The sequence below is a fragment of the Puma concolor genome, chromosome A1 (assembly GCF_028749965.1).
Source record: "Puma concolor isolate L17-30 chromosome A1, mPumCon1.1.hap2, whole genome shotgun sequence".
Taxonomy (NCBI): domain Eukaryota; kingdom Metazoa; phylum Chordata; class Mammalia; order Carnivora; family Felidae; genus Puma; species Puma concolor.
In genome coordinates this window covers 153,317,578-153,334,697 of record NC_141667.1, presented here as the reverse complement: position 1 = coordinate 153,334,697, position 17,120 = coordinate 153,317,578, and the positions used below count along the sequence as shown (strand labels likewise).

General features: G+C 58.1%; 1 protein-coding gene across 41 annotated transcripts in view; it reads right to left on the bottom strand.

Annotated features, from left to right (window-relative positions):
- OBSCN (obscurin, cytoskeletal calmodulin and titin-interacting RhoGEF) overlaps positions 1–9,714 on the bottom strand; it is a 166,718-nt gene extending 157,004 nt beyond the window's left edge. For 22 of the 41 annotated variants that reach the window (XM_086707087.1, XM_086707181.1, XM_086707289.1 and 19 more), the window contains exons 1-6: positions 8,253–9,713; positions 3,951–4,957; positions 2,525–2,794; positions 1,571–1,831; positions 510–818; positions 121–387 (exon numbers count right to left, since the gene is read on the bottom strand). In XM_086707087.1, the coding sequence (XP_086563213.1) occupies positions 121–387; positions 510–818; positions 1,571–1,831; positions 2,525–2,794; positions 3,951–4,929 (2,086 nt within the window). In that variant the 5' untranslated portion in view covers positions 4,930–4,957; positions 8,253–9,713. Of the gene's footprint in view, positions 1–120; positions 388–509; positions 819–1,570; positions 1,832–2,524; positions 2,795–3,950; positions 4,958–8,252 lie in introns of all 41 variants that reach the window. The other 19 variants (XM_086707175.1, XM_086707103.1, XM_086707095.1 and 16 more) reach the window with 4 other exon arrangements.
- Positions 9,715–17,120: the final 7,406 nt, after the last annotated feature.

The following is a 17,120-nucleotide window of genomic DNA, read 5'->3' as shown; positions in this document are numbered from 1 at the left end:
ATGCCTGGGGGGGTCACAGCCACACGCCCCTCCCCTGCCTGCCACATCCAGGAGACCACCTGGGAGCCCACCCTGCCCCTAGGGAAGAGGCCTGGGGGGTCACAGCTGGGGTCCCCCTACCTCGGACCTCCATACGGATGCTGTTCTCAATTCCGTTGGCCACGAACTTGAGCTCAGCGCCATGCAGGCTGGCGGACACGGAGCGGATGGTGAGGGCATGCTGCGTGCCATCGTGACGGATCACATACACACTGCTGGCCTTTAGGGCCTGGCCATCCAGGAACCACTCTCCAGCAGAGGCCAGAGTGAGGTCCACCGAGAAGGTCACCTCGCCACCCTCCACCGCCTCCACCGCCTTCAGAGGAGTCTTCACAGCCAGCTGGGGGGCTGCAGAGTGAGGGCCTTAGGAAGGGGCCGGCCTCTGCCCTCCTCTGCTCCCCCTCCAGAGCCCAAGTTCCCCCTCCCCCAGGAAGCCCTCGGGACAGGCTCCAGGAGCCTTCCTCACTTACCCAGGTGGACAGTCCCTGGAAACTCCAGGTAGGGGCTCTGGCCAAAGCTGTTCACAGCTGATACCCGGAACTGGAAGTCCCCCTCCTCAGCCACGCTGGCCACAGTCAGCTCACGTTCAGCCACCAACTCCGCCTCGTGGCACCGGCTCCAGGTGTAGGCGCCAAGCCGCTTCTTTTCCACCAGATAACCGTCGATGGGGACAGGGTGGTCCCCATGGGGTGGTGGGGACCAGGCAAGGGTGACGGAACACTCTGTCCTTCCCTTTACCACAGGGGCCTCAGGGGCATGCAGGGGCGGCCTCCTAGGGGCTGGAGAGAGCACAGTCAATATCACTGACTGGCAGTTCCCTCCCAAAGCCCTGGGTCCAAGCTCAGCCCTTCAAGGTGTCACAGAACTCCACCCTGCTGGGGGAGCTACTTTCATGATCTGGGAATGGCCATGGCACAAGGGGACGCTGGGCCCAGGGAGGGCGTGGGCCTGCCACCCCTGTCCCAGCCCTGTGGCCATTTCTTTGGTTGCAGTGGGAAGAGTGCTCCGGCTTCAGGCCACTCAAACTGTGCACGTGGCCTGGGGACCAGGCTTATCCGTTTCTGCAGGTCTTAGGCTAACCAGGGACCAAAGCAGGTGCAGTGACCACTCTGAGGGTGCTCAGACCTGTGTGCAGGGACACATTCCTACCCCAACCAAGGGCTGACCAATGGGTGTGGGTGGGGGGAGGGACCTACCACCCAATCTACAAATGGGATACCAAAGGTCACAGAAAGAGGACACGCCTACACCTGACATCCCACACCCACCCCATGCCACCCACAACAATCCCTACCTTCTAATTTGGTTCATAGAGTGGGGAGGCCACCAGGACTGCTACCTCACAGTCACCTGGGGTGATCACGGTGAAGAAGGGCGCAAACAAACCAAGGGCCCCAGGAAACTGAAGCTATGACCCATTGGTTCAGTCCCCCAAAGCCCTCCGTGCAGCGGGCTGGAGAGCACAGCAGGGCCCCATGGACGAAGGAGGCAAAGGGCACTGTCCATTCAAGGGCACTCCCCAGGCCCTTACCAGACACGAAGAACTGGGTGGACGTCCGGCAGTCACCAGCAGTGAAGGTCACCTCGCCCACGTCTTCCAGGCTGCACTGGGAGATGGCCAGCGTGTGGCACATGCCTTCTGTGGTGATGGCCACGCGGCCCCCGGCCACCATCTCCTCCTGGTTCCTCAGCCAGTGGACAGGGCCCTCGGGCCTGGCCAGCTCCACACAAAACATGGCCGTGTCACCCACGCGCACCGCGGTCTTCCTCGGGAGCTTCCGAATGAGGTTTCCTGTGGTGGTCAGGGTGAGAGGCTGGTCAGATAGGACCCCTGCCCCAGCCTCCTTCCAGCACACCTTCTGGGCCCCTGTCCACCCCCGCAAGACACCATCCCCCCACCCCCCACATGGCCCCACGCCCCCTGCATGATGCCCCCAGTGCTCCTGCAAGACACCTGCCCCCCCAGGACCCCTGTCCCCATCCCCCAGGACCCCTGCCCTGCCCCTTCCCATCCCTGCCCACTCCTTGCAAGGCCCCACCCTCCACATGACCCCTCCACCTGCATGGCCCCACCAGCTGCAGGACCCTTGCCCTCCCCCCACGCGACCCCTGACCTCCCATAGGACCCCTGCCCTCACCCTCACATGGCCCCTGCTCCCCCCATAGGACCCTACCCCCACCACCGCAGGGCCCCTGCCCCATCCCGCATGACCCCTGCCCCCCCCAGGACCCCTTCCCTGCCCCTTCCGGCCCCTGCACCCCCCCCCCCACAGGACCCCTGTCCGCATCCCGCAGGACCCCTGCCCAGCCCCTTCTGATCGCTGCCCACCTCCTGCAAGGCCTCACCACCAGCACGGCGCTGCCACCCGCAGGACCCCTACCCCCCCAACCCATGCTGCCACCCGCAGGACCCCTGCTCTCACCCCCACATGACCCCTGCCCCCCCCCGTAGGGCCCTACCCCTTTCCCGCCCGACCCCTCCCACCTTGCACCGCGAGCTCTGCCACCGTGCGGCTGCCCTCCGTGGTCTCGCAGATGTAGACGGCGTCGTCGTCGGCCGAGACATTGCGCACCGTGAGCCTGCGCTCAGTGCCCGCCTCCTCGATGCCGTACTTGGCGCTGGCCCACAGACGCGTGTCCTCCTTGTACCACGCGGCCTCCGTGGACGGCAGCTGCACCTCGCACTGGAACGTGGCCGACTCCTTCTCCCGCACCTCCAGGTCCTGAAGTCGCCTCTTGAAGGGCACGGCGGGCTCTGCGGGGAGGAGGCGCGTGAGAGGTGCTGGGGCGGCAGGATGCTTGCAGCGGCGAGGCAGGGAAGAGAGCTCGAGGAGACAGAGGAGGGGGGAGGGGGCAGAGCGTGGGGATGGAGCCGCGGTGAGCTGCGCGGGAGGGCAGGAAGGGGGGCAGGTTAAGGGGCTCGGAGTGGGAGGCTGGAGCGTGGGGGCGGGGAACCAGGGCAGGGTTGAGGGGGCTACGGGGCAGGGGGGAGTGGAGAGGCAGGCGAGCAGCAGGGAAGCGTGTAGGGAGGTAGGGGGATGGAGGCGGGACAGGGGCGGGCGAGGGCACAGAACCTGAAGAGCCCCTTTCCCTTAAACAGGAGATGTCCTGAAGACAAAAAGGAGAACCGAGGCCCGCAGGCAGCAGCCCAGCGCAAAGCTCGGGGGACTCACGCCCACACCCACGCCCACGCAGCAGCCAGGCTGCGGGGCCAGCTCCAGATCACTGCAGTCTCTGATCACCGGCTGTGGGCCAGGCCCCGCTGCCCTGCGCATTTCCCCCTGTGCAGCCCCCCTCCCCAAGGAACCGGGCTGTTTCCTCCGCGTGGGCCATGGCCTGGGGGCGCACTGAAGGTCGGAGCACCCTGAGATCCTACAGCGGGTTAGAAGTGGAGGTCAGTCTCTGCTCTTAGGAGCCTCGCCAACTTGCCCGCCGGACCTGATCACGTCGCCTGCCAGGGCTTCCTTCCCTCCAGAACCCGGAGGGAGCCCCGGACCCCTCCAGGGATCCTCAACGGGAGCCTGTGAACTGGCTCAACCCGGCTCGGCCCCCGCCCCAGCCCTTGCCTTTCTCCCGGACTCTGCCTGGGAGACCCCTTTGGCAACCTGTCACTGGGGTGGAGGGCCTGGTTCACCCCGACAGTGTCTCAGGAGGAGGGGTTGCTTAGGACAAAGCGCTTTGTTCACTCATGTGACTCTCACAAAGACAATAGGACAGGTCGAGGGCCATCCGTGTCGCCCTCATTTCCTGGGCCAGAAGAGGCTAGAGCCGCCAACAGCTCTGCCTCAGGATTCCACCAAGGTTTCCATTCCGGGTGGGGGCGGGACTGGGGAGGCGCCTGCTTCTGCGCTCTGCGGGCAGCGACCTGGGCGGGGACCGTGCACTCCCGGCCCCGCGGGCAAGGCGCTCACCTCTTACGACGACTAGCACGGAGCTGTAGGTTTGGCCCACCAGGTTGGACGCCGTGCAGGTGTAGAGGCCCCGGTCCGACTGCTTGCAGAAGAGGATCTTGAGCACGAAGTTCTCCTGAGCGTCCTCGTACACCAGGTGTCGCCGGCCCTCCACCACCAGCTGGCCATCCTTCTTCCACACCGTCTCTGGCTTAGGCTCGCCCGTCACGTAGCAACTGAGGCGCGCGTGCTTGCCTTCAGTCACGGTGCAGGTGCGCGTGCCAGAGCCAGGTGGCGAGGCAGGGATGCCCTCGGCGCGCATCGCCTCCCGACGCCGCTGCAGGTGCGCCAGAAGCCCGGCAGTGGAGGCTCCCGGCGGGGCGGCGTCTGGGTCCGCGTCTACCGTGAGCGCGGCGTCGGCACTGGCGACGCCCAGCGGGTTCTCGGCGCGCACCGTGTATGTGCCCTCGTCGCGCGGCCGCGCGGACTGGATGCGCAGCGCGCTGGCCTCGCCGCTGGCCTCCACGCGCACCCGGGGGGCGTCGGGCGCGCCCAGGCGCCGGCCGTCCTTGGCCCAGCTCACGGCCATGGGCGGCGAGCCGCGCACGCGGCAGCGGAAGGTGGCCTCCGCGCCCTCGCGCACGCGGATGGACGTGGGCCGCAGCAGGAAGTGGGGCGCCTGCTCGGCGTAAGTGGCCTCGGCGTCCACCTGCAGGCCCACGGCCGCGAAGGCCTCGCCGATGGCATTGCGCGCGCGGCACACGTACTGCCCGCTGTCGCCCAGGGCCAGGTCCAGGATGGTGAGGCGGTACAGGTCGCCGTCCTGGGCCAGCCGGAAGCGAGAGCCCGCCTCCACCGGCTGCTGGTCCTTCTCCCAGCTCACCTGCGGCGTAGGGTTGCCCACGATCTGGCAGCTCAGCGTGGCGTCCTTCCCCACCGACACCACAAAGGCCTTGGGCCGGGTCAGGAATCGGGGCGCCCCGCTGAATGAGTGATCCATGGTGGGGGGCGGGGGCGACGGGACGGACCTGAGAGCAGGTTGGGGGAAGGTCATAGTGGGGATGAGCCGCAGGTGCTGTCCGAGTCCTCCGCGGCTTCCCAACCAGTGTCCCTGAAGAACCCAGTCTAACCCAGGGTGGACACCTCCCGGCCTTATCTCCACCCCCCACCTCCACGCGCAGGTAGAACTACCAGAAGGCACAGTGGTGCAGAAAATCAGATTTACCCCTTTCTGGGCACCTGGAGTCTGGTGCACCCCTCGACGGGCTTTTCTTTTTTTTTTTTTTTTTTTTTTTTTTTTTTTTTTTTTTTTAATTTTTTTTTTTCAACATTTTTATTTATTTATGGGACAGACAGAGACACAGCATGAACGGGGGAGGGGCAGAGAGAGAGGGAGACACAGAATCGGAAACAGGCTCCAGGCTCTGAGCCATCAGCCCAGAGCCCGACGCGGGGCTCGAACTCACGGACTGTGAGATCGTGACCTGGCTGAAGTCGGACGCTTAACCAACTGCGCCACCCAGGCGCCCCACGACGGGCTTTTCTAATGGGTGAGCATATCTCCTTCCTGTCCCCCCAGCTCTAGCCCTACGCCCCAACTCAGGTCCAGTTGAGAACCTGTCCCAAAACAGCACACCAGCAGCCAGGCTGGCCCTCCTCTCTGTGCACCAGGGTCCTCCCTACGCTGGGGGCCATGCTGTACCTCTCCACACAGACCTGCCTGTTCCCCCCTGCCCACTCCAGCTGCTTCCTGGTGACCAGTTCCCGTCCCCCACACACCTCTGCTTCCTGGAGTCTGAAACTCCAGTCTGCTTATATCACTGCCACTCAGCTCTCCACACCTGGACGGGGCCTGGCCTCTGGCGGGAGTGCACCCAAGGTGACCCATCTCCCAGCAGGCTCTCCTCTGAGCCCTTGGCCCTGCGTGTCCCCTTTTGTCCCCCCACTTCCTCCTCCAGGTGACTCATCTTCCAAAGCTGTTGGGCCACACATCCTGCCGGGTGCAGCTCAACCCTCCTCGCCCCAGGAAGTGCCCACGACAGAGGCCTTTCCCACCTGTAGCTGCCTGCACCTGTCCTGCGATGCCTCCTCCCCTCCCCTGCCAAAAAACCCTGATGAGCAGGGAAGGATTAGAGACCCTGTTGCCAGGTGACTTCCTCCTAACTGGCTGAGCTGCCCACACCCCCTCGCTGTGAACAGCCACAGGAGGATCTGGAGGGCACACAGTCAGCAGTGAGCCCAGGGAGGACAGGCAGAGAGTCCCCTGGGAAGGGCCTGGCCAGGTTGACTGGCAGGAGCCCTGTCACTCTACAGACTTTGTGGCTCCACTGGCCAGGCACCCTGTGGGGATGGGGTGGGCACCACCCGAAAGCCTCAGGGGACAGGCCTCTGCCTAAGCCTCCCCTCCCCCTCAGGCCCCAGCTGGCCTTCAGCACAGGTGGGTATGGTGAGCCTGGGCCTTACCCCCCCCCCCCCCCCCCGGCTTCTTTATGTAAGAACAGCAGCGCACTGGGCTCAGGGCTGGCCTCAAGCACCTTTACTCCTTCCCCAATCCACAGCTGGGCTTCTAGCGTGGGCTGCCCACTGGGGGACAAGTGGGGTGATGTCCTGTGATTCAGGGCCTAATCCCCCTTAATCCCCCTCTAGGAGGTAAGACCGCTCCAGCCTGCTGACTCACTGTGTGGTCAGCACCTCTGGCCCCTGCCCCCCACGGCCTGGCCATGTTCTGGAGCTGGGAGGACCTGGGCGGGTGGCCACCAGAGCCCCGCCCCTGGGGACGCCCTCTTGGGCCTTGATGTCCCTCTGGAGAAGGCTTACTCAGATCTCCCCTGAGATCTAAGCTCCCAGGGCCCCCCTCCTGAATCACAGTCGGTGGGTCCCCCAAAGCAGGACACTGAATCCTCCCTCCAACACACCAGGTGCAGCTATGGGAGATAGGTCCTCTGAGCTCATGAGTGGGCATGGGCAGGGGCCACCCCACAGCTAGTGGCCTCTGGGGGGTAGGGACAGCAACAGGGACAGGACAGGGAGCTCCCATCACCACATGTGCTTAGGGGGAGCCAGCCCAGGACCTTGGCAGGTGCACAGGCTGACCCCTGGCCTGGCAGGGGTGGGCAGAGACCTCCAAGATCCTCTGAGGCCCCCAGGGACAGTGCTGATGCCTGTCTCCTCATTTAACAGCCTGTATTTCCCACCTCAATGCAGCAGACACCATGAAGCCAGGGTTGGGGGCTCCCACAGATACAGCTGCCTCCGAGTCTACCCTGCCAGGCAGGCATCCCCACTGGTCAGTAGAACCCTAGCTCCAGAAATGCTTGCCCGAGGACTCCAGAGCCACCCACCGTCCTTCAGGCCAAGTTGGGAACACCCTCTGGGGGCCCCCAGAACTCCCATTGGGCACATACATGCAGCAGTGAGCTCAGAGACAGGAGACTCAGGAGGGGACACAGCCCCAGCCTCCCAGGAAAAGCCCCTTCCTTCCTCAGATGCCCGCCTGGGAAGGCAGCTCCCTGTAGACCCCACTCAGACTCCTGATTTCTTGGAGGACCTAGCTTGGCACTGGCAGGAGCCTCCCTCCACATGGAGACCATGACTCCCCCACCCCCACCTGGGGTCATTTCTCTAGAGCCCAGGAGTCCCCGGGGCTGACCTGAACCCTGCCCACACCCTCCATCCTGGCTCTTCTAGAACTTGGCCAATCTCAGGTCCTCTTCCAGGGGCCCCTGGGCCATTTCTCAGATGCACCAAGGGTGGGAAGTGACTTGCAGCCTGACTGCAGAGTCTGGTCCCTTCCTGGGAATCCCTGCTGCCCCTGCCCCCACCCTTCCAGAAAAGACTTCCAAGGGCAGCTCCTGGAGTCTGTGCCTCCCCCTAGACCCCTGGGCTGGCGGCTTCCCGAACTCCTGGGGAAATTCTTTCCTGGAGTCAGGTGTCAGTGCCCCTTTGGCTGTCCCCTCTGCTGAGCCAACAGGCCTAAAATAGCCCCAGCTGTCAGCGGACATCCATCTCAGCAGAGCTGGGGGCAGGGCCGGCCAGACCTCTAGGCCTGCCTCACAGCAGGGAGCCCCCAGCGAAGGAGGAGGTGGATGCACCCCATGGCCCCCTGACCTCACACCCCAGCTGCTCCCTCCCCAAATGAGGGCTCAGGTCACTGCAGGGACTGGATTCCAGGGCTCCAACCCTCAGAGGAGCGGCACAGCCTGGCTAGACCAGCCCCCTCCCAGGGCCACTGTACCCCACAGCCCTGACCTTCAACAGAGCAGTCCTGGAGGAGAGGGGCTAGGCCCAGGATGGCCCCCACCCCTGTCTGTCCTGCCTCCTCACCTGTCTCTACGGGAGGCTGGGAGCAGCACCCAGGCGGGGGGCTCAGACGGCAGGGCAGGGGCTGCTGGGTCTCACCTCCCTCCACGGGCCCAGGACCGACACGGCTCCCACCCAGCAGCCCACTCTCTGGCCGGTCCTCAGACTGGACAGGGACGAAAGGACAGGCGGACGCTGTCAGCTGGAGAAGGCTGGGCCCGCCCCCACCACCAGCCAGCCCAACCCAGCCCAACTCCAAAATAGCCCGGGTGTCACTGCCCCGGATTTGGTTTCACCCCCAGCCCCACGGAAGCAAAGGGCACAGACTCTGCATGGCCAGGTGTTTGGTGGGGGACAGCAGGGATGTGGGTGGGGCAGGGACCCCATCTTGTGGGGAACCCTGTTCAGACTAATATCCCGGGGTGCAGGGAAGGAGGGAGCCTAGGGGACCCAGAACCACCCAGAGGAGAGAGGGGGACCTGAGACCCCCAGAGGATATCCAAGATCACCTTGAAGGGACCTGGGACCCCTCCCCTAGAAAGGGATCCAGAACCAGTCAGAGGGGACCCAGAGCCAGCCAGAGGGGATCCAAGACTGCCCAGAGGGGACTAGAACCAGCCAGAGGGGAGAGGGGGACCAGAAACCACACAGAGGGCACCCAGGACTGCCCAGAGGGGACAGGGGTCCCAGGAACATGCCAAGTGCACTGGCCGTCTGAAGGTCCTGCAGACTCTGGGTATAGGTGGGCAGCCAGAAGCTACACACAGGCCTAGGGCAGGTATTGTATCCTTGGTGCTTCCGGCAGCACCTGGCCTAGCTGTTGTGTCCATGGCACCTTTAAATGGGAACCCCTGAGAACCCAGCTAGGGGCCTTTGCTGGCCATGGACAAGGGAGGGCCCCAGGCCCCAGGGTGGGCCGGCAGGACAATGTGTGTGCTGCAAATGACCCAGGAAGACTGTTCCCAACTCCATGGCTATCACCCTGATGCAGGGACAAGCAGGGACAAAAGGCCAGCCCTGCCTGGGTGAAAGGTAGCCTTTGTCTCGTGGGGCTTAACCAGGACCCAGAGGGCCCACCTGCTGGGAAGTGGTTGATTCCCCGCCTCCAGCAGCCCAGGTCTGAGAAACCCCCTTCAGGAACCCCAGATGAGGGTAGGGACCAGGGGAAGACACGCAGGCATGCCCCTTGCACCTGCTTGATCTGAGGACTTTTCCTGCAGGTGTGTCCACCAGTTGACTCTCACCACGGCCAGGTGTAAGGGCCAGGAGTCCAGAGCACCCAGGGAGGTGGGAAGGAAGGTAGGGAGGAAGCAGACCCACCATAGCCAGCAAGATGGGAGTTCTATGCACACTCTGCTTCACCCCTGCCCTCAGCCAGCACCCCTGTGTCTGCTGGGGAAACTGAGGATCTGAGCACAGACCAGATGCACCCAGAGTGCCCAAAATCTGAGCTCAGTCACCATGATAAAACCACAGAATAGAAGGCTTCAACAGACATTCATTTCTCGGGGTTTGGGAAGCTACATTCTTAGAAGGTGCCTGAAGATCCTGGACACCGAGGTGGTACAGACACAGATAGCTAGTCACGCTGTAGCCAACAGAAGGCAAGCCCTCCAGGGTCCTTCCTCTTCTGTGAACACTGATGCCACAGGGGGACCGGGAATGATCTCAACTTTGATGATCCCCTGACACCAGCATATTAGCAGTTACCCCCCCACCTCTGACTTCCTGTAGTCCTGGGATCCTCCTCTTCCAGTCCTCCTCCCTGACCTGTGACCCTCCATAGAGGGGTCTGGAGACCCTCCTCCATCCTCCTCCCTGACCTGTGACCCTCCATACTTTACCCTCCTCCTCTGTCCTCCTCATGACCTGTGATCCTCCATAGCTCACCCCCATGCTCATCCTCCTCTCTGACCTGTAACCCCCCATAGCTCACACTCATAAGTCTCTCTGAGTCCCTTGTCCCTATGCCCTGTCAAAGACAGGCAAGTTTGGCTCTAGGAAGTGGCACCTGCAGGTCAGGATCCCCCTGGCCATGCACCCCTGGCACCAGCCCATCTGCTGCCTGTGGACAGACCCCAGGCCACCAGCTGCAGCCCCTGCCCATACATCACTGGGCTCTTGTGGGACATTTGGCCTCCTTGGTGCTCCCTGCATCTACACTCTGCTCATGTGGTGTGCCAGACCATCCACATGCTGGCTGCATGCCATGGGACTGTCCCATCCTCCTCATGGCTCTGACAGGAGCAATGGGCCTGGCTGAGCTGTGAGTGGTCCATCTGAGGGGACAGGCCCATCTGGGAGGCACCAAGGGGAGGGGGCCATGCTTGCACTGCTGTGTGGCCCCGGGCACACCCCTGCAGGGCCCGTCTCCTTCTGGAGCTGCCCGCATGGCCGTGTGGCCCTGGGCACACCCTTGCGGGGACTTTTCCTTCTTTTTTTTTTTTAATTTTTTTTATCTTGTTTTATTTTGTATTTTTTTTTAATTTACATCCAAATTAGTTTAGCATATAGTGCAACAATGATTTCAGGAGTAGATTCCATACTGCCCCTTACCCATTTAGCCCATCCCCCTCCCACAACCCCTCCAGTAACCCTCTGTTTGTTCTCCATATTTATGAGTCTCTTCTGTTTTGTCCCCCTCCCTGTTTTTTTTATTTTTTATTTTTTTTAAATTTACATCTAAATTAGTTAGTATATAGTGAAGCAATGATTTCAGTAGATTCCTTAATGCCCCTTACCCATTTAGCCCATCCCCCCTCCCACAACCTCTCCAGCAACCTTCAGTTTGTTCTCCATATTTATGAGTCTCTTTTGTTTTGTCCCCCTCCCTGTTTTTATATTATTTTTGTTTCCCTTCCCTTATGTTCATCTGTTTTGTCTCTTAAAGTCCTCATATGAGTGAATTCATATGATTGTTGCCTTTCTCTGACTAATTTCACTTAGCATAATACCCTCCAGTTCCATCCACGTAGTTGCAAATGGCAAGATTTCATTCTTTTTCATTGCCAAGTAATACTCCATTATATATATATATATATATATCACAACTTCTTTATCCATTTCTCCATTGATGGACATTTGGGCTCTTTCCATACTTTGGCTATTGTTGATAGTGCTGCTATAAACATGGGGGTGCATGTGTCCCTTTGAAACAACATACCTGTATCCCTTGGATAAATGTCTAGTAGTGCAATTGCTGGGTCGTACAGTAGTTCTATTTTTAGTTTTTTGAGGAACCTCCATACTGTTTTCCAGAGTGGCTGCATCAGCTTGCATTGCCACCAACAATGCAGAAGAGATCCTCTTTCTCCGCATCCTCGCCAACTTCTGTTGTTGCCTGAGTTGTTAATGTTAGCCATTCTGACAGGTGTAAGGTGTTATCTTATTGTGGCTTTGATATGTATTTCCCTGATGATGAGTGATGTTGAGCATTTTTTTCACGTGTCGGTTGGCCATCTGGATGTCTTCTTTGGAGAAGTGTCTAGTCATGTCTTTTCCCCATTTCTTCACTGGATTATTTGTTTTTTGGGTGTTGAGTTTGACAACTTCTTTATAGATTTTGGATACTAACCCTTCATCTGATATGTCATTTGCAAATATCTTCTCCCATTCTGTCCATTGCCTTTTAGTTTTGCTGATTGTTTCCTTTGCTGTGCAGAAGCTTTTTATTTTGATGAGGTCCCAGTAGTTCACTTTTGCTTTTGTTGCCCTTGCCTCCAGAGATGTGTTGAGTAAGAAGTTGCTGCAGCCAAGATCAAAGAGGTTTTTGCCTGCTTTCTCCTCAAGGATTTTGGTGGCTTCCTGTCTTACATTGAGGTCTTTCATCCATTTTGAGTTTATTTTTGTGTATGGTGTAAGAAAGTGGTCCAGGTTCATTCTTCTGCATGTTGCTGTCCAGTTTTCCCAGCACCACTTGCTGAAGAGACTGTCTTTATTCCATTGGATATTCTTTCCTGCTTTGTCAAAGATTAGCTACCCATACGTTTGTGGGTCCATTTCTGGGTTCTCTATTCTGTTCCATTGATCTGAGTGTCTGTTCTTGTGTCAGTACCATACTGTCTTTGTAGTATAGCTTGAAGTCTGGGATTGTGATGCCTCCTGCTTTGGTTTTCTTTTTCAAGATTGCTTTGGCTATTCGGGGTCTTTTCTGGTTCCACACAAATTTTAGGATTATTTGTTCTAGCTCTGTGAAGAATGCTGGTGTTACTTTGATAGAGATTGCATTGAATATGTAGATTGCTTGAGTAGTATCGACATTTTAACAATATTTGTTCTTCCTATCCAGAAGCATGGAACCTTTTTCCATTTTTTTTTGTGTCTTGTCAATTTCTTTCATAAGCTTTCTATAGTTTTCAGTGTACAGACTTTTCCCTTCTTTGATTAGATTTATTCCTAGGTATTTTATGTTTTTTTGTGCAACTGTAAATGGGATCAATTCCTTGATTTCTCTTCTGTCACTTCATTGTTGGTGTATGGGAAGGCAACCGATTTCTGTGCATTGACTTTATATCCTGCAACTTTGCTGAATTGATGAATCAATTCTAGCAGTTTTTTGGTGGAATCTTTTGGATTTTCCATATAGAGTATCATGTCATCTGCGAAGAGTGAAAGTTTGACCTCCTCCTGGCCGATTTGGATGCCTTTTATTTCTTTGTGTTGTCTGATTGCAGAGGCTAAGACTTCCAGTACTATGTTGAATAACAGTGGCGAGAGTGAACATCCCTGTCTCATTCCTGGCCTTATGGGGAAAGCTCTGTTTTTCCCTATTGAGGATGATATTAGCCTTGGAACATTCATATATGGCTTTTACGATCTCGAGGTATGCTCGTTCTATCCCTACTTTCTTAAGGGTTTTTATCAAGAAAGGATGCTGTATTTTGTCAAATGCTTTCTCTGCATCTATTGAAAGGATCATATGGTTCTTGTCCTTTCTTTTATTAATGTGATGAATCACATTAATTGTTTTGCAGATATTGAACCAGCCCTGCATCCCAGGTGTAAATCCCACTTGGTTGTGGTGAATAATTTTTTTAATGTATTGTTGAATCTGGTTGGCTAATACCTTGTTGAGGATTTTTGCATCCATGTTCATCAGGGAAATTGGTCTATAGTTCTCCTTTTCAGTGGGGTCTTTGTCTAGTTTTGCAATCAAGGTAACTCTTCATAGAAAGAGTTTGGAAGTTTTCCTTCCATTTCTATTTTTTGGAACAGTTTCAAGAGAATAGGTGTTAACTCTTCCTTAAATGTCTGGTAGAATTCCCCTGGAAAGCCATCGGGGCCATCTCTTGCACTTGCCAGCACTGCTGTGTGACCCTGGGCACACCCCTGTGGGGGCCTGTCTCCTTCTGCACCTGCACACACTGCTATGTGGCCCCACCCATGCCCACAGCCACACCTGGAGCGTGTTTCAGGACATGCACGGCTGACCTCCAGGCCTGGGCCCTGCCACCAAGGGCAGGGGAGCTGCCGCAGTGGAGCTCAGGGCAGCTGCAAGCCTGAGAGGTCCCAAGGGCTACAAAACTAAGTTGTCACACAATTACACTGTGTGCAAGAAATGGGGGGCCAGACTCGGCCCCAGGGGAGGCTTCCAGCTGGTCTGATTCCTGACGAAGCGTGTGATTTCCTCAGCTGCAGAAGGCTGTGTCCCAACCCTCCCAGGCCTAGGAGGAATGGCCTCGGGAGGAATGGCCTCAAGAGTCATGGGGGCACACCACTGGGGCAGGAAGGGAGCCCAACAGCCCACACTGCCTCCGACCCTCCGCCAGAAGCCACAGGACTGGGAAAAAGGCCAGAAGGCCGGGAAGCTGAAAGCCGTCAGTAGGCCATGGTGGCCAGCACCAGTACCCTTGTGCTGTAACCCAACATGCCCACGTGTTAACCTGACTCCAGACCCCGAGCATGTATTTCTTTGCAAGGAAAGAAGTGAGAGACAAAAATTCATTCTTGGAAAAACAGGTGATGATGCGAGTCACCTGGGTATGGGGGGTCCCCCCCCTCCTGTCCTGCTGGTGGCCGGTGGGGGCGAGGAACGCAGTTCTCCACAAGGCTTCTGTGAACGCCAGTGGGCCACGCTGCTGGCTTCCAGGGACCCCCCCCCCCCACTCATTCCAGTCAGGTTCAAGTGTACTTTCCCCAGGAGTATTTCAGGAACAAGGTAAGATCTACTGGAGCAAATGAGCTCGACCCCAACCGCAGGGTGCTGAGGCTGTACCCCAACCCAGGGCGCTGAGGCTGTACCCCCACCCAGGGCGCTGAGGCTGCACCGGGGAAGGGGGCGGGGACACCAGCCCATGCAAACAGCCCGACTCAGGTGGGAACAGCAGAGCCCCCCCACCCACCCATCCGCTCCTACTCCCCCCCACCCCGCATTGTCAGCATGCCTCTGGGTAGCCCCTGATGGATGCCGTTGAACCCGTTCCTTCTCCCGCCGGTGTGCTTCTCTGGCTCCGCGCATCGTCCAACAGGAGAAACCCTGACTGTGGAGGATACCGGCTCCCATCCCCCTCCTTTCCTCCCAAAGATACTTCATTTTAGTTTCTATAGCAAGAGCAAGGGTGCAGGCCCCCAAATCTTCTAAGTTACTGCCCTTGCTGCCGGCAGCGAGGCCCGGAGAGAAGGGAGCACAGCGGCACGACCGAAATGACCCGAGCTTCTGCAGGTGCGTGCAGGGCTCACTCAAGCCCCTGGGCTCTTCCAGCCACACCCCAAACAGCACAGCCTCCTGTCTGCGGAGCTGAGTCTGTGTGCAGGGGTCTGCAAAGCTTATCCGCGACATGCGTTGGGGCACACCCTTCCTAAGGAAGTGGGTTTGGCCTCTGCGAAGACTTGCTCCCCTGGGCAATACATACGCGTTTCTAAGTAGTGCCGGCTACGTGGGGTCCTAGCTGAGGACACGGGCCCTTTGAATCCACCTGCTAGGTTTTGAGTGTGGCCTCATATGGTTATGTCCAGCGAGTAACAAGTGTGCAGCAAACATTATCATCTGGAAAACGCTCACTGAGCCGAACACAGAGGCAGGCCAAGCCTCCGCTTCCCTGCTGACCTTCCTGGGGGAGGGCGGGGCTGGGGGTCGGCTGTGCCCTCTCCCATCCAGACAGAGTGTGAATGAATCTACATTTGGGGCAAGCCACCCTTTCTTCAGGGACAACCCAAGTGTGAGCAGAACCTAGAGACCCTTTATCCCAGAAGGAACCTGAGCCTTCCCGGCCACAGCACAGACCGAAGGGACTGGCATGTGGGCTTAAGACTAAGCGGCCAGTTAGCAGGCAGCCAGCACCACCCTGGGACCTGAGCCGGCTTCCACAGCCTGGATACCTTGGTCCCCCCACCCCGAATTCATACTGCCAGGGCCTCAGTCTTGGAGGCAGGGCCTTTGGTGGGTGATGAGGTGCTGAGGGTGGAGCCCCAATGATGGGATCAGTGCCCTTAGGAAGGGGTCACCCTTGCCCCTTCCACCACAGGACACCGCCAGAAGATGCCGTCCGTGAACCAGGAATCAGCCTCACCAGACACCATGTCTCAGACCTCCAGCCTCCAGAGCCCTGAGAAAGAAGTGTGTTCACAACCCTTGGTCTGTGGTGTCCGGGCACAGCACCCTGGCTGACCTGGCATTGGAAAGGCCACGCCTGCATGCTTGAAACCATGACTCTCACATCCTCACAGTGAAGCATTCAGTGAAAGGGTTCTAAAGGGTTAGACAACCCCTGCTGGGTTTACTCAGAGGCAATCACTGAGTCCTCCGGAAAAGCAGGTGTGCACACGGTCAGGTGCTCGGCGCGTGGGCTACTGCCCAGCTCAGGACCTGTGGCATAAGGAGGGTGGCACATCTAGTCTCCATCCTGGTCCTGACACCAAGCTCCTTCCCACCTTGGGATTTCCGGGTGACAGAGCATCTCTTGATCTAACCAGGCGACTTCTGGCTGGTTCCTTCCTGGGTGGGGGCAGGTCCCCAGAAAGATGGAGACCTGACTGGAAGCCTGGAACGTTCAGTCCTACCCCCGTCCCCTAGGGAGCTATCACAATCCCTTGTGCCTATGTGGCAAAGACCCCAAAGATCCCAGTAGTGGGGGGTTCAGGGAGCTTCTGGGTTGGGGCACGCCTCCACTGGGCTCAGGACCCTCCCGGACCTCACCCGTGTGCCTCTTCATCTGGCTGTTCATCTGTGCCCTTTATCACATCCTTTCCTATGTAAGAAACCGCTAAGTTTTCCATATGCGTTTCCCTAGGATCTGTGAGTCCTTCCAGCACATTCATCAAACCCGAGGAGGGGCCGTGGGAACCTCTCATCTGTCACCCATGGGTCAGAGCACAGGTGATGTCTGACTTGGGGTTGGCGTCTGAAGTGGGGGTGGTCTTGTGGGATGGATCCCCGAGCCTGTGGGTCCCACAGAGATGGGGCCAGAGCTGAATTAAACTGCTGGACCCCCAGCTGGCATCCGTGGAGAATCAGAGAACTGGTTGATGTTGTCGGAAAACACCAAACACACCCATCTGTTGTAAAACCTCAAGGGGCACTGCAATTGTAACAGAAAATTTCCCTGAGGACACGTGTGACTCTTGTGGAAAATAAAACCGCGAAGATAAGCTAACAGATCTTGTCGCCTGCACACCCACGGGCACTCCTTACAGCCACTAAAAAACACCAAATTTCACATCTTCACCCTGTTGGCATCCTGAGAAACCACTACTGTAGCATGGATGTTGTCAGTGCCAAACATTCTTTTAAGCAGGCTCCACACCCATCATGGGGCTTGAACTCGAGACTCTGAGACCAAGAGCTGTATGTGCTACTGACCAAGCCAGCCAGGTGCCCCTGTAAATGCTGAGCACTTTAATGGATCAGCTTTTTTGCTTTCCAAAGCATCAGCCACTTGCAGAAATTACCTGGTG